General features: G+C 51.7%; 1 protein-coding gene across 3 annotated transcripts; it reads left to right on the top strand.

The window, feature by feature from the left end:
* FOXRED2 (FAD dependent oxidoreductase domain containing 2) lies at positions 1-20,530 on the top strand. Of its 3 annotated transcripts, none has more exons than XM_024239853.3 (9): positions 1-111; positions 676-1,203; positions 2,333-2,584; positions 2,733-3,002; positions 5,694-5,860; positions 9,546-9,711; positions 11,499-11,740; positions 13,894-14,064; positions 17,443-20,530. In XM_024239853.3, the coding sequence occupies exons 2-9, from the start codon at positions 677-679 to the stop codon at positions 17,700-17,702; spliced, it is 2,055 nt and encodes a 684-aa protein (XP_024095621.3). In that variant the 5' UTR covers positions 1-111; position 676; the 3' UTR covers positions 17,703-20,530. The 3 variants fall into 3 exon arrangements, with proteins under 3 accessions (XP_024095621.3, XP_063579113.1, XP_063579114.1); XM_063723043.1 differs by having other exon boundaries at positions 2-92; XM_063723044.1 differs by having other exon boundaries at positions 27-189.
* Positions 20,531-24,564: the final 4,034 nt, after the last annotated feature.

Raw genomic sequence — 24,564 nt, 5'->3', positions numbered from 1 at the left:
TTGGTCCGGGCGCGAGGGGCGGGGCCGCCGCGGAGCGAGCGAGCCAAGCGCGGCCTCATTAGACCACGGGTTGCAGCCGGAGCGGCTGGGAGGTTCGCGCGCTTCTCAGGGGTAGGTCGGAGGCGGGGAGGCCGGAGCTGCGGGCGTAGGGACCTGGCGGCTCCTGAAGCGCACGCGGGCGGGCGGCAGGTGTGCGGGGCATCCCTGTCACGTGGCCGAAGAGCCTGGGCGCGCGGACCCTGGCAGGGGGCGGGGCGCACGCAGGCCACACCCCCTTCAGGCTCCCACCCGGGCGCTGGAGAGGGGCCAAGGCTTCTGGAAGGTCCAACCTGGAGGGTGGTTCAAAGGGGTGTTGGGCACCCTCAAATTAGGGGAAAATTGGGGAGTACTCTCTCCTTCCCCAGGGTGGAGGTTACTACAATCATAAGCAGGGAGCCGGTGCCCCTGAGGAACGAGACCCTGAAGGAGATAAGATGGGGGGCTCGGGATTCCGGGGAGCCCCAGGTCCCAGCTTGAAACGGTGGAGTCCGGGCAAATGAGCTCTGAGGACGGCTTCTGGGCCTGGCCGTGACCCAGATTGCAGTGAGAGTTCCCGCAGGCCCTGCCTCTTTCTGGGCCTCGTGTCTCCCAGCCGCCCGGCCGGGTGCGAGGCCTTACCCCTCTGATCTGCTGCAGGATGGGCCTCTCCGCTGCGACCCCGTTGTGGGGTCCCCCGGGGCTGCTTCTGGCCATCGCCCTGCACCCAGCGCTGTCGGTGCCCCCGCGCCGGGACTACTGCGTGCTGGGCGCTGGGCCCGCGGGCCTGCAGATGGCCTACTTCCTGCAGCGCGCCGGACGCGACTACGCAGTGTTCGAGCGGGCCCCACGGCCCGGCAGCTTCTTCACACGCTACCCGCGGCACCGCAAGCTCATCAGCATCAACAAGCGGTACACAGGCAAGGCTAACGCGGAGTTCAACCTCCGCCACGACTGGAACTCTCTGCTCAGCCACGACCCCCGGCTGCTCTTCAGACACTACTCGCGTGCCTACTTCCCCGACGCCCGCGACATGGTGCGCTACCTGGGCGACTTCGCGGACACACTGGGGCTCCGTGTCCAGTACAACACCACCATCGCCCACGTCACTCTGGACAAGGACCGACAGGCCTGGAATGGCCACTACTTCATCCTAACCGACCAGAAGGGCCAGGTGCATCAGTGCAGGTAAGGCCGGTTCCAGAGCTCACCTGCGGAAGCTGGGACCTTCCCCACACGAACCACACACCTTGGTTGGCCAGTAGGTGTGGGAGGAATGGACGAAAAAGGGTATTTCGCTTTTTTTTTTTTTTAAGACAGAGTCTCACTCTGTCACCCAGGCTGGAGTGCAATGGCACGAGCTCGGCTCACTGCAACCTCCGCCTCTCTAGTTCAAGCGATTCTCCTGTCTCAGCCTCCCCAGTAGCTGGGATTACAGGCACGCACCACCACACCCGGCTAATTTTTTTATATTTTTGGTGGAGATGAGGTTTCACGACGTTGGCCAGGCTGGTCTCAAACTCCTGACCTCAGGAGATCCACCCGCCTCAGCCTCCCCAAATGCTGGGATTACAGGTATGAGCCATCGCACCCAGCCTTCGATTCTATTTTTGAAACCTCCCTGTGATCAAAGCATTCTTCTGCAAGCTGGTAGGATCCAAGTCCCCAGCTGCCCTCCCCTGGATGGTGATCCTCACCAATGGAAGGAACAGGACTTTGGAATCAAGCCTATCTGTGTTTAGACTCTGGCTCTGCTGCCTTTAGGAGCTTTCAAGCCATGGGCCTGCAGGGCCTGTTCCTCCTCACCTGTAAAGCAGGTCACGTACCACTTCCAGGTTGCTTGGAGGAGTCAGAAAGATGGTGCACAGATACACTTAGTACAGGGCCTGGTACAGAATTACTGCTCAGTAGATAGATGTATCTGTCAGAGGACTCAGAAAGGGGAAAGTAGAATGTCAGGTTTCATTTCATCACCAACAGTCATACCTGATCTGACTGCTATGTGCAAAGTTAGGTGAATTCTCCATTTCTCATACTGTCATCTTCTCCTCTCTCACAGGGCAAAATTAACCCCCAGTACAGTGCCAGGGAAAATACTGTGAGCTCAGGGAAAGGCAAGGGCAGAGCCTCTCAAGTGCACTGGGATGAGGGTGTAAACAGATGAATGAATGAAAAATGAATGAATGAATGTCCTATTTTCTTTTATGGGCCAGCAGTTGGAGCGAGGCAGGTGGGTGGGTGGGTCCAGGGAGTGGTTTTCACTCAGTGGTCTTATAGCTAAGAGACTAAGCCATCTTTCCTCTGTCCCCACCTGCAGCGTCCTCCTTGTAGCCACTGGTTTATCAGTCCCCAACCAGGTTGACTTCCCTGGCTCTGAATACGCAGAGGGTTACGAGTCCGTGTCGGTGAACCCTGAGGACTTTATAGGCCAGAATGTGCTGATCCTGGGCCGTGGGAACTCGGCCTTTGAGACGGCAGAGAACATTTTGGGTGTCACAAACTTTATCCACATGCTCAGCCGCTCCCGGGTCCGTCTGTCCTGGGCCACCCACTACGTTGGAGACCTCAGGTAGGCCAAATCCCCACATGTGTGTTCTGTGCTGGGAGCCCAGAGTGTGGAAAGAGCCTTCCCAACCCTCCCCTGCCCTTCCTGACCCCAGCTGCACTGCCCAGCTTTCCTCTGAGTCTCTCTCCCTGCATTCTCTGTGTGGGCCCAGGGCCATCAACAATGGCCTGCTGGATACCTACCAGCTGAAGTCCCTGGACGGGCTGCTCGAGTCTGACCTGACGGATCTGGCCATCCTGAAGGACAGCAAAGGCAAGTTCCATGTTACCCTGAAATTCTTCCTGGAAGAAGCCAGCACCAACCAGAGTGCCGACTCCATCACCCTCCCCCAGGACGACAATGACAACTTTGCCATGCGCGTGCCCTATGACCGGGTCATCCGCTGCCTGGGCTGGAACTTTGACTTCTCCATTTTCAATAAGTGAGTTCCATGCGGAAGGAGGTGAGCTCTCCTAGCAAACCCTCCTGACCCCTCCCTAAGGGAACAGGGTGGCTGTTCAGTAGGCTGGCGACAGAGCTCTCAGGACAGCACCCAAAGAATGGATGTGAGTGCTGCCTGATTTCCCTCCAGGACATGAGCTCTCTGACCATTGAGGGTCCCAAGTGGCCCCGAGGCCCTTGGTCCTGGAGTAGCACCAGCAGATCTTCATCAGCATTGGGAGCCTCCACCTGTGAGATGGAAAGGCCGGCTCAGAGAGAATACAGAGGGGAATTTGCTGGAAGGCAATGTAGCGTAGTGGCTGAGAGCACAGGTGCGGGGATTGTCCTGAGATTCTCTGCTTGCCAAATCTGTGACCTCGGCGAAAGTTATTTAACCACGCTGTGGCCCAGTATCCTCATGTCTAAAATGGGATTCAAAGTTTGTTTCTCATATGGTTATTGCGAGGATTGACATAAGAATATGCTTGGAGGCTGGGTGCGGTGGCTCACACCTGTAATCCCAGCACTTGGGGAGGCCGAGACAGGCAGATCACTTGTTAGGAGTTTGAGACCACCCTGGCCAACATGGTGAAACCCCATCTCTACTAAAAATACAAAAATTTAACCAAGTGTGGTGGTGGGTGCCTGTAATCCCAGCTACTCGGGAGGCTGAGGTGGGAGAATTGCTGGAACCTGGGAAGCGGAAGTTGCAGTGAGCCGAGATCACGCCACTGCACTCCAGCCTGGGTGACAGAGCGAGACTCTTATCTCAAAAAAAAAAAAAAGAAGAAGAAGAAAGAAGAATGTGTGCAGAGGCCAGGCGTGGTGGCTCATGGTCTCACACCTATAATCCCAGCACTTTGGGAGGCCAAGACGGGCATATTACTTCAGCTCAGGAGTTCAAGACTAGCCTGGGCAACATGGTGAAACCCCATCTCTACAAAAAATACAAAAATTAGCCAGGTGTGTTGGCATATGGCTGTGGTCCCAGCTACTCAGGAAACTGAGGTGGGAGGACTGCTTGAGCCCAGGAGGTCGAGGCTGTGGTGAGCTAAGAGCATGCCTCTGCATTCCAGCCTGGGCAACAGAGTGAGACCCTGTCTCAAAAAAAAAAAGAGATGGCTGGTCACAGTGGCTCATGCCTGTAATCCCAGCACTTTGGAAGGCTGAGGTGGGCGGATCACAGGGTTAGGAGTTCAAGACCAGCCTGACCAATGTAGTGAAACACCGTCTCTACCAAAAATACAAAAAATTAGCCGGGCATGGTGGCACGTGCCTGTAATCCCAGCTACTCAGGAGGCTGAGGCAGGAGAATTGCCTGAACCTGGGAGGCGGAGGTTGCAGTGAGCTGAGACTGTGCCATTGTAGACTCCAGCCCAGGCGACAGTGCGAGATCTCTGTCTCAAAAACAAAAAAAAGAGAGGAGAGAAAGAAGAAGAGAGAGGGGAGAGAGAAAGAAAGGAAAGAAAGTGCTGGGAGCTAGGTGCAGTGATGAGTATCTAGCTACTCGGGAGGCTGAGGCAGGAGGATCACTGGAGCCCAGGAGGTCAAGGCTGCAGTGTGCTATGATCATGCCTGTGAATAGCTGCTACACTTCAACCTGGGCAACATAATAAAACCCTATCTCTTAAAATAAAGAAAGTACCTGGCATATATCATGTACTCAATAAAATGTTAGTTGCTAAAGTTATTTATCATTGTATTTTGAAGGGCTGTTTTATGAAGCCTAGACTTTAAACATTGCTGCCGACTACCTGGGGAGGTTTGGTATCAAAGCAGCATCCAGACTTTCACTTGCCTTCTGACCAGGGTGCAGAAAGACAAAGGAGAAGCTGGTGTGCCTGTCCAGACCCTCCTTTCCATCGGCCTCCCAAAGTGCTAGGATTATAGGCGTGAGCCACTGCGCCTGGCCTGATTTCATTTTTTTTTTTGAGACAGAGCCTCACTCTGTTTCCCAGGCTGGAGTGCAATGGCATAATCTTGGCTCACTGCAACCTCTGCCTCCCAGGTTCAAGCGATTCTCCTGCCTCAGTCTCCAAGGTAGCTGGGATTACAGCCATTGCACCACCACCCCCAGCTAACTCTTTTTGTATTTATTCGTAGAAACGGGGTTTCACCAAGTTGTCCAGGCTGGTCTTGAACTCCTGACCTTGTGATCCGCCCGCCTCGGCCTCCCAAAGTGCTGGGATTACAGGCGTGAGCCACCTCGCCCAGCCAACTTCATCTCTTAAATGGAGATGATAATACCTACCTCCTAGGGTCATGGTGAGGTTTAAATGAGACGAGAAATGTAAGGCACCCAGTGCCAGTAATAAGTGCCACTGTAATAAGTGCCTCCTGGCTGGGTGCAGTGGCTCACGCCTGTAATACCAGCACTTTGGGAGGCCAAGGCAGATAGATCACCTAAGGTCAGGACATCGAGACCAGCCTGGCTAACGTGGTGAAACCTTGTCTCTACTAAAAATACAAAAATTAGCTGGGCATGGTGGCAGGAGCCTATAATCCCAGCTACTCGGGAGGCTGAGGCAGGATAATAGTTTGAACCCAGGAGGCAGAGGTTGCAGTGAGCCAAGATCACGCCATTGTACTCCAGCCTGGGCGACAAGAGCGAAACTCCATCTCAAAACTAACTAAATAAATAAGTGCCTCCTACATAGCATCTATTTTCATGAACAGCCCTTTCCACTGACAGGTCCCTCAGACTTAACTCGGGAAATGCATTCGGCAAGAAGTACCCGCTGATTCGAGCTAGCTACGAATCCAAAGGAAGCCGGGGTCTGTTTATCCTGGGTACCGCCAGCCACTCGGTGGACTACCGGAAATCTGCTGGGGGCTTCATCCACGGATTCCGATACACAGGTGAGCCCAGCTGAGAAGGCAGAACTGTCCCCAGACGGAACCACTCTCAGCATTCCAGGTCTTATAAATCTACTCCTATGTCCAGAAGCATTAGGGGATTGCTTGTCAGTAGCTCATTTTCATAAATTGTCTTGGGGAAGTGACAACAGGTTTTTGTGGTCTGACGACATGTTTAGGAAAGTATCAGATAAAGTGTAAAAGTCCACACCTGTGGTCCTAGCTACTTGGGAGGCTGAGGCAGGAGGATCCCTTGAGTCCAGGAAGTCAAGGAGCAGTGAGCCATGATGATGCCACTGCACTCCAGCCTGGGTGACAGAGCAAGACTTGATCTCAAAAATAAAATAAAATTAAGTGTAGGCCAGGTGCAGTGGCTCACGCCTGTCATCCTAGCACTTTGGGAGGCCAAGGCAGGTGGATTGCTTCAGGCCAGGAGTTCAAGACCCAGCCTGGGCAACACGGCGAAACCCTGTCTCTACTAAAAATACAAAAATTAGCCAGGTGTGGTGATGCATGCCTGTAGTCCCAGCTACTCGGGAGGCTGGGGCATGAGAATTGCTTGAACTCGGGAGGTGGAGGTTGCAGTGAGCCAAGATCACACCAATGCACACCAGTCTGGGCGACGGAGTGAGACCCTGTCTCAAAAAGAATTAAAATCAAGCATAAAAGTAGATACATCTGGAAGTGGTATGTTACGTGCATAAGCCCCGGACAGGTTAAGTATCATGTGTTGGCAGGAACGCTGAGTTTGAAGAATGTGAACCTGGGTTCCTCCCCAGCTGGGTGGTCTTAGAGGTGAAGCTTCCAAACCCCTGATGGACATCCTAACGTCACAGATGGAAATGAAGTGAACTCTCCACCATCATGGGTCCATTGTGAGAGCTAAATAAGGCAATACCTGGCCACCAAGCACCTATGATGCGCCAGGCCCATATAGACTCTTTGGGTACTGACACATTTCAATAAAGATTGCAATTGGGGCCAGACACAGTGGCTCACGCCTGTAATCCCAGCACTTTGGGAAGCCAAGGCAGACAGATCACCTGAGGTTGGGCGTTCGAGACCAGCCTGACCAACATGGAGAAACTCTGTCTGTACTAAAAATACAAAATTAGCCAGGTGTGGTGGCACATGCCTGTATCCCAGCTACTCAGGAGGCTGAGGCAGGAGAATCGCTTGAACCCAGGAGGTGGAGGTTGCGGTGAGCTGAGATTGCACCATTGCACTCCAGCTTGGGCAACAAGAGCGAAACTCCATCTCAAAAAAAGAAAAATGCAATTGGATTATATCAGTTCTTTTTCAAAACTCTCAGTACCAAGGGTATAAATTTTCTGCTAACTTGAGAATGTTTACAAAGAAAATACTAAAATATCTTTTAAAAACATAATTCTATTTATTGCACTAAAATAATCCCCAACCAAAAATTGATACTTGTGATTTTAGGAGTAAATGAGAAATAAAAAGGAAGTGAGAGAGATGAATTCACGCATGTTGGGTGACTTCAGTGGGCTGAGCACTGAACACGTGACCCTGGCAGGGCCGCCAACACCCCGAAAGGTGGGTGTGAAATCTCCATTTTCCTCAAGAGTGTAAAACTCTGAGGCTCAGAGTTTTGGTGATTTTCTCACTGTTATGGGAATTAAACTCCAAGGCCCAGGAGCTTTCCTGAAAGACACTTTCTACAAAGGTCTTCTCTTCTTTCATAGAAAGCAAATCAGTGCCCTCTCTGTGGAGAGGAGTCTAAAATGTTAGATGTGGCCAGGTGGGTGGGTCACGCCTGTCATCCCAGCACTTTGGTAGACTGAGGTGGGTGGATCACTTGAGGGCAGGAGTTCGAGACCAGCCTGGCCAGTATGGTGAAATCCCATCTCTACTTAAAATACAAAATTAGCCGGGCATGGTGGCGGGCGCCTGTAATCCCAACTACTCAGGAGGCTGAGGCAGGAGAATCACTTGAACCTTGGAGGTGGAGATTGCAGTGAGCCAAGTCCATGCCATTGCACTCCAGCCTGGGCAAAAAGAGTGAAACTCTGTCTCAAAAATAAATACATAAATAAAAATTAGATGTTCCTTTTCCTGTGGTTAACCTTCTGAGAAGGACAGAGTGTTGGTTGAAATTCACTCAGTGAGGCATACAATATTCAGTTAGATGAGTCCATTTGAAAGAATGGAGTCATAATCTTATAGCTGAGCTTTAAAAAGTTAGTAATATTATTATTTTTTGAGACAGTGTCTCGTCCTGTTTCCCAGGCTGCAGTACAGTGGCGCCGTCTCAGCTCACTGCAGCCTCGATTTCGCAGACTCAAGCCATCTTCCCACCTCAGCCTTCTGTGTGGCTGGGACTTCAGGCGTGCATCACCACACCCAGCTAATTTTGTTGTTTTTATTTTTGTGTGGTAGGGACAAGGTTTCGCCATGTTGCCCAGGCTGGTCTCAAACTCCCAAGCTCAAGCGATCCACCCACCTCAGCTTCCCAAAGTGTTGGGATTACAGGCATGAGCCACCATGCCTAGCCTGAGCATCAAAAATGTGAAAATATAGGGAACTACGGGGAGTAATCTTTATATTCTGCCACTCAAAGACATTCAATATTTATATTTCTTTTTTCTTTTTAAAGACAGTAAGGCAGGCTGGGCTTGGTGGCTCACGCCTATAATCCCAGCATTTTGGGAGGCCAAGGCCGGCAGATCAGCTTAGGTCAGAAGTTCGAGACCAGCCTGACCAACATGGTGAAACCCCATCTCTACTTAAAATACAAAAATTAGCCAGGCTTGTAATCCCTACTACTTGGGAGGCTGAGGCAGGAGCATCACTTCAATCCAGGAAGCGGAGGTTGCAGTGAGCGAAGATCGCACCACTGTGCTCCAGCCTGGGTATCAGAGTGAGACTCTGTCTCAAAAATAATAAGAATGAAGACGGTAAGGTGGACTTTATTCCAGGTTAGAGGACTACAACAATAAGTGTAGGGACCACTGCAGAGGGGTCTTACAGTACGGGCAAAGGATTGGACTCAATTCTGGGAGTCGGTTCCTCCTGGAACTTGGGAGGCGGAGGTCGCAGTGAGCCGAGATCGCGCCACTGCACTCCAGCCTGGGCAACAGAGCAAGACCCTGTCTCAAAAAAATAAAATAAAAAATATTTTATAAAAGAACTTAGAGACAGATGGATTTAGGCTGTGAAAGAGAGGGCGAAATCAAAGATTTCCGTAAGCGCGTCTATGATGGAAACAGAGCTGTGAAGGGGGAAGTTTTCTGGGGAAGGCTCGGTGTCGGACTTGACGTTCCTCATGTGAGGTGGGGCCGGTGGGACTCCCACGTGTGGATGGCCTGAAGCAGGGGCAGATGGACTCTGGCCTGGAGACCAACTCCAGCCGTGCTCACTCCTTTGCCTGTTGTCTTGGCCGCTTTTACGCTAGGAGCAGAATTGAGCAGCATCACTGAGTCGTGTATGACCCACAAAGCAGAGAATATGGATTGTCTGGCCCTTTCCAGAAAATACCTGCTGGCCCTGCTCTAAAGGCAGCTGCCCTCTCCTCCCATCATGGGTTCACCACCTACACATTTGCTCTGGGCCATGGAGACCAGTGTGTATGGCGTTCTCAGGGGTTGGTGAGGCCTGGGCATCCTTCCCGGTGACCAGAGATAAAATGGTAAGTGCAGTGTGCCGTTCCTCCCTCTGGCTGTTCCAGTGCGTGCTGTTCACCGGCTCCTGGAGCACCGCCACCACAGCATCACCTGGCCCGCTACCAAGCTCCCCATCACACAGCTGACCAGCTCCATCGTGCGGCGCGTGAATGAGGCTTCTGGGCTCTACCAGATGTTCGGTGTGCTGGCCGATGTCATCCTGTTGAAGGAGTGAGTAGCCCGTCCCCACCCTACTCCCCTCGGCCCAGCTTCCCCCCACATGCCGCATAGCGCTTCTCTTCCTATTCCAGGTGTGGGGTGCCCAGTTCTTTCCTAAGATGAAGGCTGCTGTGGGGAGCATGTCTGTTCTGGGGAAAAACAATGACATCAACTCTACAGACAGTCCTATGAGTGGCCACGGGCACATTAGTGAGCCTCTCTGAGCCCTTCTTCCTCATCTGCAAAATGGGGATAATTGTGCCTACCTTGCAGCAATAAAGGAAGAAGTAAAGGTCACTTGTGGAAAGTGTTTGGCATCACGTGGATGAGCAGTAGTCAGAGGCAGCCACATGGATCTCAGAGCTCCCTCAGGCCAGAGCCTCGCCAGCCACCATCGTCAGAGTCAATTTAGTGATAAGCAGCAGATCCCAGAGGATGGACAGTTCCTGAGAAGGAAACGGTGCAGAGCACAGAGGGGTGAGGGGCAGGGGGAGACAGGTGGCAGGGAGAAGCAGGGGAGCAACCTTCAGTCGGAGGGAACAGCCCAATCCAAAGGCAGGGCATGCTATAGCACACCAAGTTCAGGGACTTGCAGGTAGCGCAGCTGCTCTCTGCACAAAACCCTCGCATCACCCTCCACACCCCTGCCCCTCTTTTTTTTTCTCTTGAGACAGTCTCACTCTGTCACCCAGGCTGGAGTGCAGTGGTGCGATCTCTGCTCACTGCAACATCTGCCTCCTGGGCTCAAGCACTTCTCCTGCCTCAGCCTCCTAAGTAGCTGGGATTACAGGCACCCGCCACCATGCCTGGCTAATTTTTTTTTTGACTCAGAGTCTCGCTATGTCTTGCCCGGGCTGGAGTGCAGTGGTGCGATCTTGGCTCACTGCAGCCCACCTCCGAGGTTCAAGCGATTCTCGTGTCTCAGCCTCCCGAGTAGCTGGGATTACAGGCCCACGCCACCACACCTGGCTAATTTTGTATTTTTAGTAGAGACTGGGTTTCACCATGTTGGCTAGGCTGGTCTCAAACTCCTGACCTCAGGTGATCCACCCGCCTTGGTCTCCTAAAGTGCTGAGATTACAGGTGTGAGTCAGCACGCCTGGCACCCCTGTCTCAACACCCCGCATGCAAACCATGGGCAAGTCTTGTCACCTCTCCCTTCAGATGATGTCTGGAGCCCAACCAGCTCTCACCTGCTCTACCACCACCATCTCGGTCCCGATCACCAGGCTGTGTCACCTACACCCATACAACAGCCGCCCCACTTGGCCTGGGGTCTGTTCTCAGCACAGTAACCAAAGTGGTCCTTAGAAACCTGAGGCACGCTGATCCCAGCTCTGCTCAGTCCTCCCCAGCAACCAGCAGTGTCACCTCTCAGGCCAGACGACCCCTCACGTCTCATTGTGGGAGGCGCAGCCCTCCTTGACCTGACATCTCAGGCCTCCGGCCCCCTCTCCTGCCCTCTGCCCCCTGTTCACTCTCCTCAGCCACGTCGGCCTCTTCTGTTCCTTGAACACAAAGTGCTCACATACTCCTCAGGGCTTTTTCCTGACTGTTCTCTCTGCCTGGGACACCCTTTCCCCAGATATCCCATTCAGGTTACATGGAATTTTCTGGACTCTATCCCACATGTGCGTGAGAGCTGAGCTGAAACAGTAATTTTAAGTGAGGGGTGCACTGCTTGATTGACGCTCCTTAGAGGGGGAGATACACATGCACACACGCATGCTCACCCCTGGGCCGCACCCCTCACCTCTGCCACAGTACTGAGGGCCTCCCCCGCGTTGCCGTTCTCCCAGGAATTCCACGGCCTTTGAGTACCTGGAGGAGTTCCCCATACAGATGCTGGCCCAGCTGGAGACACTCACAGGGAGGAAGGCAAAGCACGGGCTCTTCGTCATCAACATGGAATATGGCAGAAATTTCTCTGGCCCCGACAAGGACGTCTTCTTTGATGACCGGTCTGTGGGGCACACGGAAGACGCCTGGCAGTCTAACTTTCTCCATCCCGTCATCTACTACTACAGACATCTCCCCACCGGTGAGCAGGTCTCTGCCCTTCCCCAACCTGTGGGCTCCTCAGACCTCACCGTCTGCAAGGTTGTCACCCACCCCGAAACCTTCACACACATGCTCAGCTGACAGGTGAGATGGCTGCGGGACTCTGCCTAGAGACCACTTGGGCAGAAGGTCCGAGAACGATGAATGATGCTTCCAGATTCTGACACATACCGTGACTGGCACAGGCCATGCGGGGAGTGTCATGCTTTCCGCCAGGCACTGTGTAGTAAGAGGGACACGGCCCCGCTGCAGGTCTCCAGAGGAGGCTGACTATGGTGGGGCATGAGGGGTCTGAAGAGTAGAGGGAACCAGAGCTGGTTAACACGGTACAGAGAAACTGGGCAAAATCCCCAGGCCTGTCATTTTGTCACTGTGTGACCTTGGACCATTACTTAACCTCTCTGAGCCTCAACCTCCCCTCTGTAAAATGGGGATTACAACAGTACCTTTCTTGTAGGGTTCCATGAGGTTAAACCTGACAGCATACACAGAATGCCAGCCCAGTGCAGGCACAGAGTAGCTACCGATAAATGAACAACCTCGGGAACGCACCCCCTGCTTCAGAGCTTGAAGGGCAGTCAGGTGGAAGAGGGTGGTTTAAACAGGGGTTGTTCCCGAAGGCAGAAGTCGTGTCAGCAGGTAGCAGTGATGGGTGCAGGTCTGTGGTCGGTATAAGGAGGCACTAAGAGGCTGGGCACAGTGGCTCACGACTGTAATCCCAGCACTTTGAGAGACCAAGGCAAGCAGATTATAAGGTCAGGAGTTCAAGACCAGCCTGGCCAAAATGGTGAAACCCCATCTCTAAAAAAACATGAAAAAAATGCAAAAATTAGCTGGGCATGGTGGCACGTGCCTGTAATCCCAGCTATTCAGGAGGCTGAGGCAGGAGAATTGCTTGAACCAGGATCCGGGAGGCAGAGGTTGCAGTGAGCCGAGATTGCACCACTGCACTCCAGCCTGGGCTACAGAGCAAGACTCTGTCCCAAAAAAAAAAAAGGCCGGGTGTGGTGGCTCACGCCTGTAATCCCAGCACTTTGGGAGGCTGAGGTGGGCAGATCATGAGGTCAGGAGGTCGAGACTATCCTGGCCAACATAGTGAAACCCCGTCTCTAATAAAAATACAAAAATTAGCCGGGCGTGGTGGCGCACGCCTGTAGTCCCAGCTACTGGGGAGGCTGAGGCAGGAGAATCGCTTGAACCCAGGAGGCAGAGGCTGCAGTGAGCCAAGATTGTGCCACTGCCCTCTAGCCTGGGCGACAGAGCGAGACTCTGTCTCAAAAAAAAAGAAAAAGGAGGCACTAAGAGTTAAAGCTGTTCAGTGGCTGAATTGGTCACCTCCAAATTCAGGTTTCCCAGTATAGCGATGGCCGAGTCATGACTCGATGGCCATCTGACTGGGACACCACAGAAGGGAGCCCATACCAGGGAGAAGCTGAACTAGATGAGTGCTAAGACCCCTCGCCTCTATCTGAGTCTTCTCATAGAAAGGGCAGTTTGAAAGCAGCCACAGCCAGGCGCAGTGGCTCATGCCTGTAATCCCAGCACTTTGGGAGGCTGAGGCGGGTGGGTCACCTGAGGTCAGGAGTTTGAGACCAGCCTGGCCAACACGGTGGAGACTAGAAACCCCGTCTCTACTAAAAATGTAAAATATGAGCTGGGTGTGGTGGCGGGCACCTGTAATCCCAGCTACTCTGGAGGCAGAGGCACAAGAATCGCTTGAACCCAGGAGGTGGAGGTTGCGGTGAGCCTAAATTGTGCCACTGCATGACAGCCTGCGCAATAGAGTGAGACTGTCTCAAACAAATAATAATAAAAAATAAAAAGAAAGCAGCCACAGAGATCTCAGTCCATGTGAGTCTTAGAGAAATGCCAGCCTCAAGTTATTAGTTTCAGCACTGCCTTCCGAAACCACAAGGGAAAAGCCTAGTTCCTCTTCCTCATGGCAGCCTTTCAAATACCTGCAGGTGGCTCTTGAACAGGCTGACCACAGCCCAGCATGGGAGGCTGTCGGGAAAGCCAAACACGAGCGAATGAGGGAAGTGTTTGGGCTGTGCGGGATCTGTGCTGTGTTGGCCCAAGGAGGGGAAGCCCAGCCTCGCAGCTCTGACATGGCCCCCTCTTTCCTCCCCACAGAACAGGAGGTGAGGTTCCGCCCTGCACACTGGCCCCTGCCTCGGCCCACGGCCATCCATCACATCGTGGAAGACTTCTTAACAGACTGGACCGCCCCGATCGGGCACATCCTACCTCTGAGGCGCTTCCTAGAGAACTGTTTGGACACCGATTTGCGAAGCTTCTATGCAGGTAACTTAAGCTCCCAGAAGGACAAAGGGTCTGAGCTCCAGGTTGAAGAAAGGTCGCAGAGACCCAAGCCCCGTGGAGTTTCAGGACCCATATCTGGAAATCCAAACCCCAGACTACTGTTCCCGACAATGCCGTGGGCTAAATTACAACACACCTAAAAATAATGGATAATATGTCTTCTCTTTTTTTTTTTTTTTTTTTTTGAGATGGAGTCTCACTCTTGCCCAGGCTGGAGTGTAGTGGCACAATCTCAGCTCACTACAACCTCCGCCTCCCGGGTTCAAGCGATTCTCCTGCCTCAGCCTCCCAAGAAGCTGGGACTACAGGCGCATGCCACCATGCCCAACTAATTTTTTTATTTTTTAGTAGAGATGGGGTTTCACCATATTGGCCAGGCTGGTCTCGAACTCCTGACCTCGTGATCTGCCTGCCTCAGCCTCCCGAAGTGTTGGGATTACAAGTGTGAGCCACCGCACCCAGCCGATAATATGTCTTTTCAAAAGGATTAGCAGAGCCAGGTGCCATGGGAAGGTGCCAGGGCCAGGTGTGAGTGGGAAGACAGAGCTGGAGCAGGATGGGAGGCCTGTTTAGAGACACTCAAATAAAGCTTGGATCTCAGCAGGGAAGCTGGGAGCCAAAATCCTCCAAAGGAGGAGATAGATGACATGCATGGTTTTTGCCCTAGATAAAGTGGGAGAGAAAAATCTCTGAAAATATTCAACCAGTAGGCCCCACTTGTGTAAATCTGGGGCCAGACTTCATGAGATCATTGAGCTGTAGAAATCACAGAAGCAAATGCACACCTTCTCAAAAAATACACTTTTAGGCCAGGTGCAGTGGCTCACGCCTGTAATCTCAGCACTTTGGGAGGCCGAGGTAGGCGGATCACCTGAGGTCAGGAGTTGGAGACCAGCCCTGGCCAACATGGTGAAACCCCATTTCTACTAAAAGTACAAAAATTAGCTGGGGATGGTGGTGGGCGCCTGTAATCCCAGCTACCTACTCGGGAGGCTGAGGCAGGAGAATCGTTTGAACCCGGAAGGCGGATGTTGCAGTGAGCCGAGATCATGCCACTGCACTCCAGCCTGGGCAACAGAGCGAGACTCCGTCTCAAAACCACCAACAACAAAAATGCCAAGGTGTGTAAGGGAGTGAATTCCCACCCTGAGTTGTGGGTCCCACCAATGCATCATCCCAGGCCCTTTAGCCTCCTGTCTCCGACTTTCTAGACACTGTTTGACTGTACAGGCCACTGTGTGCTGCTGCCTTGGACTGGAGAGAATCCCCCCAGCAGAAGGCCAGCTGGCATAGTGGCAGCCGTCCCTCCGTTACTGTAGCTGATGTGCAGCTGCTAGTGCTGGCCCCAGATTCTGCCGGGCATCTGAGCCCCCTGCAGAGGGGATGATGTCGTCAGAAGGTGGTGCCTGCCAAACAGCCACCTTGCTGCCCTCCCAGTCTTCCCACTCGCGCATCTGTCCTCTGGCGCATCTGCTCTCTTACCCGCTTGGAGAGGATTGCCATGGCCTGGCCTCCCAGGGGCCTCCATGCTAAGAGTCAGAAATAAACAGGAAGTCATATTTCTGGAGCACCTTTCAGCCTGGTCACCCATGGAAGCCTCACGACATCCTTTGTACTGTGCCCATTTTTCACTGGAGATAGAGGGGCTCAGGGAGGCAAGAAGGCTTGCTCAGAGTTACAGAAGGACTCCAGCCCATTCCTGACACTTCGTCTGCCCTTGTCTCTAACTCCCTCAGAAGGCTGAGCCCATATCTGTGTCAGCTCTTCTGTTTGTTTAAAGTCTTATAAGTACTTGGCTAAACGACTTTTTCTCACTGTATTAGTCTGTTCTCACATTGCTACAAATACCTGAGACTGTGTAATTTATAAAGAAACAGGTTTAATTGGCTCATAGTTCTGCAGGCTGTATGTTCGCATGGCAGCATCTATTTCTGGATGCTGGATCACTCCTGTAATCCCAGCACTTTGGGAGGCCGAGACAGGCAGATAACTTGAGGTCAGGAGTTCAAGACAAGCCAGGCCAACATGGTGAAACCCTGTCCCTACTTAAAAAACATAAAAATTAGCTGGGCGTGGTGGTGGGCACCTGTAGTCTTAGCTACTGGGGAGGCTGAGGCAGGAGAGTCACTTGAACCCAGAAGGCAGAGGTTCCAGTTAGCTGAGATCGTGCCACTGCACTCCAGCCTGCCTGGGCAACAGAGGGAGACTCTGCCTCAAGAAAAAAAAAGAAAAAGAAACTGCTCCCGTGATGCAGTCACCTCCCAGCAGCCCCACCTCCAGCATTAGAGATTGCATTTCAACATGAGATTTGGGCAGGGACACAGACCCAAACTATGTCACCCACCTTCCCTACCTTCATTCTCATTCCCACAAGGAACTCCCAGCCCTAGTGGTTGTTCCTTTCAGTAGCTTCTCTCTTTGCATGGCTTCTTTTGGTTGTTTCTTCATATTTCTTTTTCTTTCTTTTTTTTTTCGAGACAGAGTCTCTGTCACCCAGGCTGGAGTGCAGTGGCATGATCTTGGCTCACTGCAACCTCCACCTCCTGGATTCGAGTGATTCTCCTGCCCCAGCCTCCCGAGTAGCTGGGATTACAGGTGTTCGTCACCACACCTGGCTAATTTTTGTATTTTTACTAGAGACGGGGTTTCTTTTTCATGATGTTGGCCAGGCTGGTCTCGAAGTCCTAACCTCAGGTGATCCACCTGCCTCGGCCTCCCAAAGTTGTGGGATTAAGGCGTAAGCCACCACGCCCTGCCGTTTCTTCATATTTCTACATGATAAGTATCCACAGCTATCTTGTGATTGACCAAATTTGATTCATGCACCAGCTTTCTGTTGTGGGACAGATGAGGATATACCCGTTTTTCTTTATCCCCCACACTGTTTAGATCAGAACTTTGCACGTGGTATTTGCAACTCAAATGTCGTTGAGGGACTGCGTCTTTGCAGGCAGATCTGAGCTCACAGACTGACCACTGAGTTCCCAGCCGCACCAGGCCGAGGGTCTGCTCATGAAGGCTGGAGCCCCGCCCCCAGTGTGGTCGCCTGCAGAGCCCGGTGCTCAGCCCTGATCTCTGGGAGCTGAGGCATTGCTGTGGTTTGCTTTTATTTTGGAGCCTTGTTCTTCCAGAGTGTCAAGGCAGCCCCCTGCCCTGGAGCCTCCTGGAGGGTCATGATTCATGACCTACTCAGGTTGGATGTGAGACGCCCAGAAAGGTCAGCTCCCAGTTTCAAGGGATGGAAGATACCAGGCAAGGCCTGCAGTGAAGCCCCCACACCTGGCATTGGCAGCTCCCCTTTCTGCACCCCTCCCCACACGTCCCAGCCTGGCTCATTCTCCTCGTTTTGCTTTTGTGTAGAGTCCTGCTTCCTGTTCGCCCTCACGCGCCAGAAGCTGCCGCCCTTTTGCCAGCAGGGGTACCTGAGGATGCAGGGACTCGTGAGTACCGAGAGCCTTCGGCAGCACAGAGTGGAGAGCAGGCTCCTGCGGGACTATGCCCTCACAGGCAGGCGCCTGGAGGACAGCAGCCAGCAGCCTGGCGACCAAGAGCCACTAGGTTCCCCCCTGGTTCCAGGGCCTCTGGCTCAGTCCCTCGATAGCAACAAAGAGGAGCTCTGACTGTCCCTTCCTAGGCTGTGGGCACAGTGGCCAGGCCTCCCCACCTAGGCCCGTGGTCAGTCCCTCTTTCCCCGCAACCTCACACTCCCGCCAATGCGTGATTGCCAAAGACCACTCAGATCATGGCAGTGACTGCAGCAAAGCCACCAGACGGCACGTGAGGGCTGAAAGTCGGGGATGCGGTGGTCTCCTCCCTCCTGTCAGGGGGCAGAAGAAGGGCATCCTCTGCCAGGTGGGAGCTGCCTTCCCCAGCCCAGCTTGTCTGCAATGGAGCTGTCACTGAGCCCCAGGCCAGCCCAGTTCTGCCCCCTCTCAAGTGTTCCTTTTCCTTCCAAGCCCTTCCTCAGATGGGCCTGCATCATGCCTGTGGAGCGCTTCACAGGGGAAACCCATCCGCATCTTAAGGGTTTGTGGCAAGCGCTTTAAAACAAAAGCTCTGATATCCTCAACAACCACAACGGGCAGGTGGGATTGTTGCCCCAGATGACTACTGAAGACACCGGCTGAGGGATGTCAAGTAATTCCAGGGACCCCCAGCTGGGAGTCCCCGTCTGTGTCACTTGCCACACACTGCCTCAACCTCCCCGCCCCATTTTCAGCAGGGTTTGGACTTAACTACGGGAGCCCAAGAGGGTCAGCCCTGCTTATCATCATAGGCCCAGCAGGCTGATCTCGAGCAGCGATAGGACAGCTCCCTGCAAAGCCATCTTATCTCAGCAACTTTCTCCCTGAGCAGCAGGATTCAGAGCTACTCTCCCCAGTTGCACCCCCTGACTCATCTTCCAGCTGGCTCTTCTCTCCCATCCTACTCCCTTCTGTCTCCCTGCCCTCTGCCATCCTGAACCATGCCTTGCTTCTAACCTGCCTGGTCAAGTTTTGTGAAACTTATCCTGCTGTCTCTGGGGCGGGCACCCATATGTGCTCACCATGTGTAAGGTGACATTTCCTAATGCCTTTGTGTGATAATGATGATGAATTTGGTTCCTAGTCTCTTCTTCGTTGTCCTTCCTCACCAGCAGTCTGCACTCTCCCATCAGGCGTCTTAGTCTCATTTATAAGTGTATAAGATAATCACAGTGATTTTTCAAAGCCCAGGATCATAGGGGATTGCTTTTTCACTGGTTCTTACTAACTCTTCATGTATCCACTCAGAATTCCAAGGACAATCCCAGCACTCTGGGAGGCCCAGGCAGGTGGATCACCTGAGGTCAGAGGTTTGAGACCAGTCTGACCAACATGAAGAAACCCCATCTCTACTAAAAATACAAAATTAGCCAGGCATGGTAGCACATGTCTATAATCCCAGCTACTGGAGAGGCTGAGGCAGGAGAATCACTTAAACCCGGGAAGCAGAGGTTGCGGTGAGCCGAGATTGCGCCATTGCACTCCAGCCTGGGTAACAAGAGGGAAACTCCATCTCAAAAAATAAATTAATTAAATTAAATTAAAGTAAAGCATGCGCTGGGTACAGTTGCTCACACCTGTAATCCCAGCACTTTGGGAGGCCAAAGAGGGCCGATCACCTGAGCTCAGGAATTCGAGACCAGCCTGGCCAACATAGCAAAACCTTGTCTCTACTAAAAGTAAAAAAATTAGCTGGGCATGGTGGAGCATGCCTGTCATCCCAGCTACTTGAGAAACTGAGGCAGGAGAATTGCTTGAACCTGGGAGGTGGAGGTTGCAGTGAGCAGAGACCGAGCCACTGTACTCCAGCCTAGGTGACAAAGCAAGGCCCGCAGTGAAGCCCCCACACCCCATCTCAAAAAAAGAAAAAAGAAAAAAGAACAAAGTATGCTACAATAAAAGTGAAAAGAGAAAAAGAATTCCAAGAACCCGGGCTTTCTGGATCCAAAGCTCTTTCATGGGGATGTGCTCTTCCCCTCTTGGCTAGGTCCAGACTTTTTCTTTTTCTTTTTTTTTTTTTTTTTTGCAATGGATTTCGCTTTTGTCACCCAGGCTGGAGTGCAATGGCATGATGTCGGCTCACTGCAACTTCTGCCTCCCGGGTCTAAACAATTCTCCTGCCTCAACCTCCCGAGTAGTTGGGATTACAAGCACCTGCCACCACGCCCAGCTAATTTTTGTATTTTTAGTAGAGACAGGGTTTCACCACGTTGGCCAGGCTGGTCTCGAACTCCTGACCTCAGGTGATCCGCCTGTCTTGGCCTCCTAAAGTGTTGGGATTAGAGGCATGAGCCACTGCGCCCAGCCCAGTCCAGACTTTTTAACTACCTGGCCCCACTGCAGACACAGTTCCCTCCAGTCCTTCCCAGAGTTACAAGAAGAGGACTCCAGTAGCCTTATTCTGTCAGGGATGAATTGTTTACCCTATGATAATGTAGGATATCATAAATTCTTCAAAGGTTTTAGCCTGTAATTTGTTAAGTACAATGAGTTCTGAGATCCTCTCCAAAGAACCAATGTATCAGTATGTTCAGCTCCCGTTATTTGTTCTTCATTTTAAATTTTAACCTCCTCATTCTTTGTCTCCTTGCCCCTAGTTTCAGTAAACAATCCCCTCCTAGCCTCTGTCACCTGCTTTGACCTGAGTCACCTTTAGTCACCTGGTCCGAAACCGTCTTTCCTGTCGAAACTGCTCACCCCACCACTCTGGCTTATACCCCTGCTCTCTTTAAAATAGCCAGTCGGAATTAGCTTAGATTGTGTGGTCCAACCCTAGCCAATAGGGGAACAACACAGCAGTAGGGGGTACCTGCATCAGGGATAAGAACCCATCCCCCTCCCTTGTTCAAGTGTGCTCTCGCCATTGCACCATCCACAAGACGCACCCTTGTATAGAAGTAAAATTGCCTTGCTGAGAAAATGTATGTTTGAGTGCTATTTCTTTTGTGGCACTGAAAATTTATTTCTAACAAATTTGGGGTCTCATTCGGGATTCCCATTCTCCTCTGAGGAGGGTCTAGACCTCTCCCATGAGGAGGCACGTCCCACTGCCTTGTTGCAGTGGCCGCAGGGGTAAGGAATCGAGACCCACCAGTGTGACGAATAAACCTATACTCTCAGCAAGGCGGAAAGAAACGGGCTGGCGACCTGGGGGAAAGGATCCTCATGTACCACAGCGACCAAGTAACTCTGCAGAGACCAAGCTAAGAAACATCACAGGGGCAACAAAGTATTTCCTTGGTGGTCAGGATATTCTGGGGGTTGAAAGCGTGCGTGAATGCAAGGAGCCTCCAGCAGGTGGGGCTAAAGGATAGGCAAGACATCTCCAATAGGGGAGATTGAGCTTAACCAGGACCCAAGATGGGAAATGCCCCAAGTAAGGTAAGAGATAAAAAGGAGAAAGCTAGCAACAGTAATATTCCCCCTAATAATCCCCTAGGCCTAATGTTAAAATGTTAGAAGGATAATGAAAGGACCAAAAACAAAAGCAGCTGCTGTCCCAGACCCTTCTCCTATCCCTGATGTCCCCTTTCTTACAACCCTGCCTCTTGAGAATCGTCCCCAGAGCCCACTCACTACCAACCTAAGTACGCTTCCCTTAAAGGACTTCAACGTGAGATAGAGCAATGTAAAAAAGATATTCAGAACTTCCCTTTCCCCTCTTCTCGGGGGAAGAAAGAGGCATGATCCATAGAGCTGCTATGGGAGCCTAGGAACACGAACACCCTCCTGGCCAAAACGTTCCTACAGGAGATCAAAAAACTACCACCCAAGACCCCCAGTGGGACAATAACAACGCAGCCCACCGAGAAAATATGCAGGACCTTAAGGAATTGATAATAAAGGGGATTAAAGCATCAGTACCCCGAGGCTGGGCGCAGTGGCTCACGCCTGTAATCCCAGCACTTTGGGAGGCCGAGGAGGGCAGATCATGAGGTCAGGAGATCAAGACCATCCTGGCCAACACAGTGAAACCCCGTCTCTACCAAAAAATACAAAAAAATTAGCTGGGCATAGTGGCAGGCACCTGTAGTCCCAGCTACTCAGGAGGCTGAGGCAGGAGAATGGCGTGAACCCAGAAGGCGGAGCTTGCAGTGAGCCGAGATCACGCCACTGCATTCCAGCACTCTAGCCTGGGCGACAGAGCAAGGCTCTGTCTCAAAAAAAAAAAAAAAATTGGTACCCCGAACTCAGTATCTTACCCGAATATTTGATATACAGCAAGGGAAAGATGAAGGGCCTATAGAATTTTTAGATAGATTAAAGGAACAAATGAGAAAATACACTGGTCTAGGTCTCAAGAATCCTCTTGGGCAGGGAATGTTAAAACTTCATTTTGTCACTAACAGTTGGCCAGATATTAACAAGAAATTACAAAAGATAGAGAACAAGAAATTACAAAAGATAGAGAACTAGAAAGATAAACCTATAGAAGAGCTTCTAAGAAAAGCCCAAAAAGTATATATAAGAAAAGATGAAGAAAAACAAAAGTAGAAGGCAAAAATTTCGCTGTCCACCATACAACAAAGTACCCAGGGGGCCAGAACCTTTAAAGAACCTAGACTGAGGGCCGGGCGCGGCGGCTAACACCTGTAATCCCAGCACTTTGGGAGGCCAAGGCGGGCGGATCACGAGGTCAGGAGACCAAGACCATCCTGGCTAACATGGTGAAACCCCGTCTCTACTAAAAAAAAGTAGCCGGGCATGGTGGCGGGCACCTGTAGTCCCAGCTACTCGGGAGGCTGAGGCAGGAAAATGGCGTGAACCCAGGAGGCGGAGGTTGCAGTGAGCCAAGATCGCGCCACTACACTCCAGCTTGGGCGACAGAGCGAGACTCCATCTCAAAAAAAAAAAAGAACCTAGACCCCCACTCTCCAGGCAATATATAGGGTACGAAAGAGTAAAGCCAGGAAACTCAAAGGTAGAGAAAAAAAAACTTAGAGGAGAAAGACTGACAGAACAGAGGGAGTCAGAGAGAGAGAAAGAGACAGAGGCAGAGAGAGAGACAGAGGCAAAAAGGGAAAGAGAGAGGCAGAGAGAAAGGCAAAGGGAGAGAGAGTCAAAGAGGAAGAGAGAGGCAGAGAGAAAGGCAAAGAGAGAGAGAGTGAGAGAGAAAAAGAGGCAGAGAGGGAGAGGCAAAGGGAGAGAAAGAGGACAAAATAAATGTTTCAAATTAAAAATAGGTCACTTCAAAAGAAAATGTCCCAAATGGGAAAAAGAACAAAAGTCACATATAAAAGCAAATCAGCTAATATTAAATTTCTGTTTATTCCAGAGGCAGGAACAAACCTATTAATGCTAAAATTTGGCTTAGGCCTCTGTATTAATCAGGGAAAATTCCTCCCCTCCCTAAACTTGCTCCCCACCGCAGACAAAGAACTCATTCATCCCAAGGTATGGTCAAAAGACGAGAATCAAGGAAAGTTACAGATTCCTCAAGTTTCATGTTAAATTACAAACCCCTGGGGAAGTAGTAAAGAGAAAGCAATGTATCCTATTCCTTTCAAAGCCGGGGTGAATTTAAAACCTATCATTGATAATTGAAGGTCTTCTCCGTGATGGACGTCTTAAACCCTGTATGTCTCCCTGTAACACTCCAATACTGCCTGTAAAGACACCAGGCAGGTCATACCGATTAGCGCAAGACCTTAGAGCTTTTTTTTTTTTTTTTTTTTTTTTTTTGAGACGGAGTCTTGCTCTTTTGCCCAGGCCAGAGTGCAGTGGCACTATCTCGGCTCACTGCAAGCTCTGCCTCCCGGGTTCACGCCATTCTCCTGCCTCAGCCTCCCGAGTAGCTGGGGCTACAGGCATGTACCACCATGCTCGGCTAATTTTTGTATTTTTAGTAGAGATGGGGTTTCACAATGTTGGCCAGGCTGGTCTCGAACTCCTGACCTCAAGTGAACTGCCCGCCTTGGCCTCCCAAAGTGCTGGGATTACAGGTGTGAGCCACCACGCCTGGCCCCATGTTTGTTTTTTTAAAAAGCTGATCACTACCCACTAAATTCATTTTGCAAACCCACTGATGTCCATATCCTGCAGTTTCAAAAACACTGCAATAAATATTGGTAAGAGGTAGGAGAAGTTTTACCCTTAGCCCAGGCTGCCAGTCCTGGCTTCCTTCCCTTTGCCTCTCAGCTGTGCCCTGAGCCTGCTTGTGACTAAGCCAGACCCAGGCCAGCTCAGCTCTAGCTGGACAGAGGAGCCACCATGTAGCTGAGAGCCCTTTTGTAGCGCGCCGAGAGCTCAGCCTTCTCTATGTGTCTCTCAGGCTTTCCCTGCAGGAGTCATCAGGCAGCAATGATGTGGATTCTGTCTTTACTGCAACCCTCAGCCCAACTATAAGAAAGGCATTCTTCCCATTGCTCAGATGAGAAGCCTGAGGCCGATCAGGGTGAAGTGACTATGGGATAAGGACAGACAGGACTGGTCCTCCTTTGAAATTTAGAATGTGAATTAGGCAGGAAAATTGGCTCTCTAGAAAATACTGTGGAAGTGCTGAATAGGATTGACAGGTGGCTGTGGAAAAGAAAGTGCTAGAGACACAGAAAACCGATACAAAAATAGGCAGGGCGGCCAGGTGCGGTGGCTCACGCCTGTTATCCCAGCACTTTGGGAAGCCGAGGTGAGCGATAACTTAAGGTCAGGAGTTCGAGACCAGCCTGACTAACATGGTGAAACCCAGTCTGTACCAAAAATATAAAAAATTAGCTGAGTGTGGTGGTGCTTGCCTGTAATCCCAAGTACTTGGGGGGCTGAGGCAGGAGAATCGCTTGAACCCTGGAGGTGGAGGTTGCGGTGAGCCAAGATCATGCCACTGCACTCCAGCCTGGCTACAGAGCAAGACTCCGTCTCAAAAAAAAAAAAAAAGAAACGAAAAGAGGCTGGGTGCAGTGGCTCACGCCTGTAATTCCAGCACTTTGGGAGGCCCAGGTGGGCAGATCACGAGGCCAACAGA

This window comes from Pongo abelii, chromosome 23 (assembly GCF_028885655.2).
Source record: "Pongo abelii isolate AG06213 chromosome 23, NHGRI_mPonAbe1-v2.0_pri, whole genome shotgun sequence".
In the NCBI taxonomy this organism is placed as follows: Eukaryota; Metazoa; Chordata; class Mammalia; order Primates; family Hominidae; genus Pongo; species Pongo abelii.
Note: the sequence above shows the minus strand (reverse complement) of the source record. Positions and strands in the feature narration are given on the sequence as shown.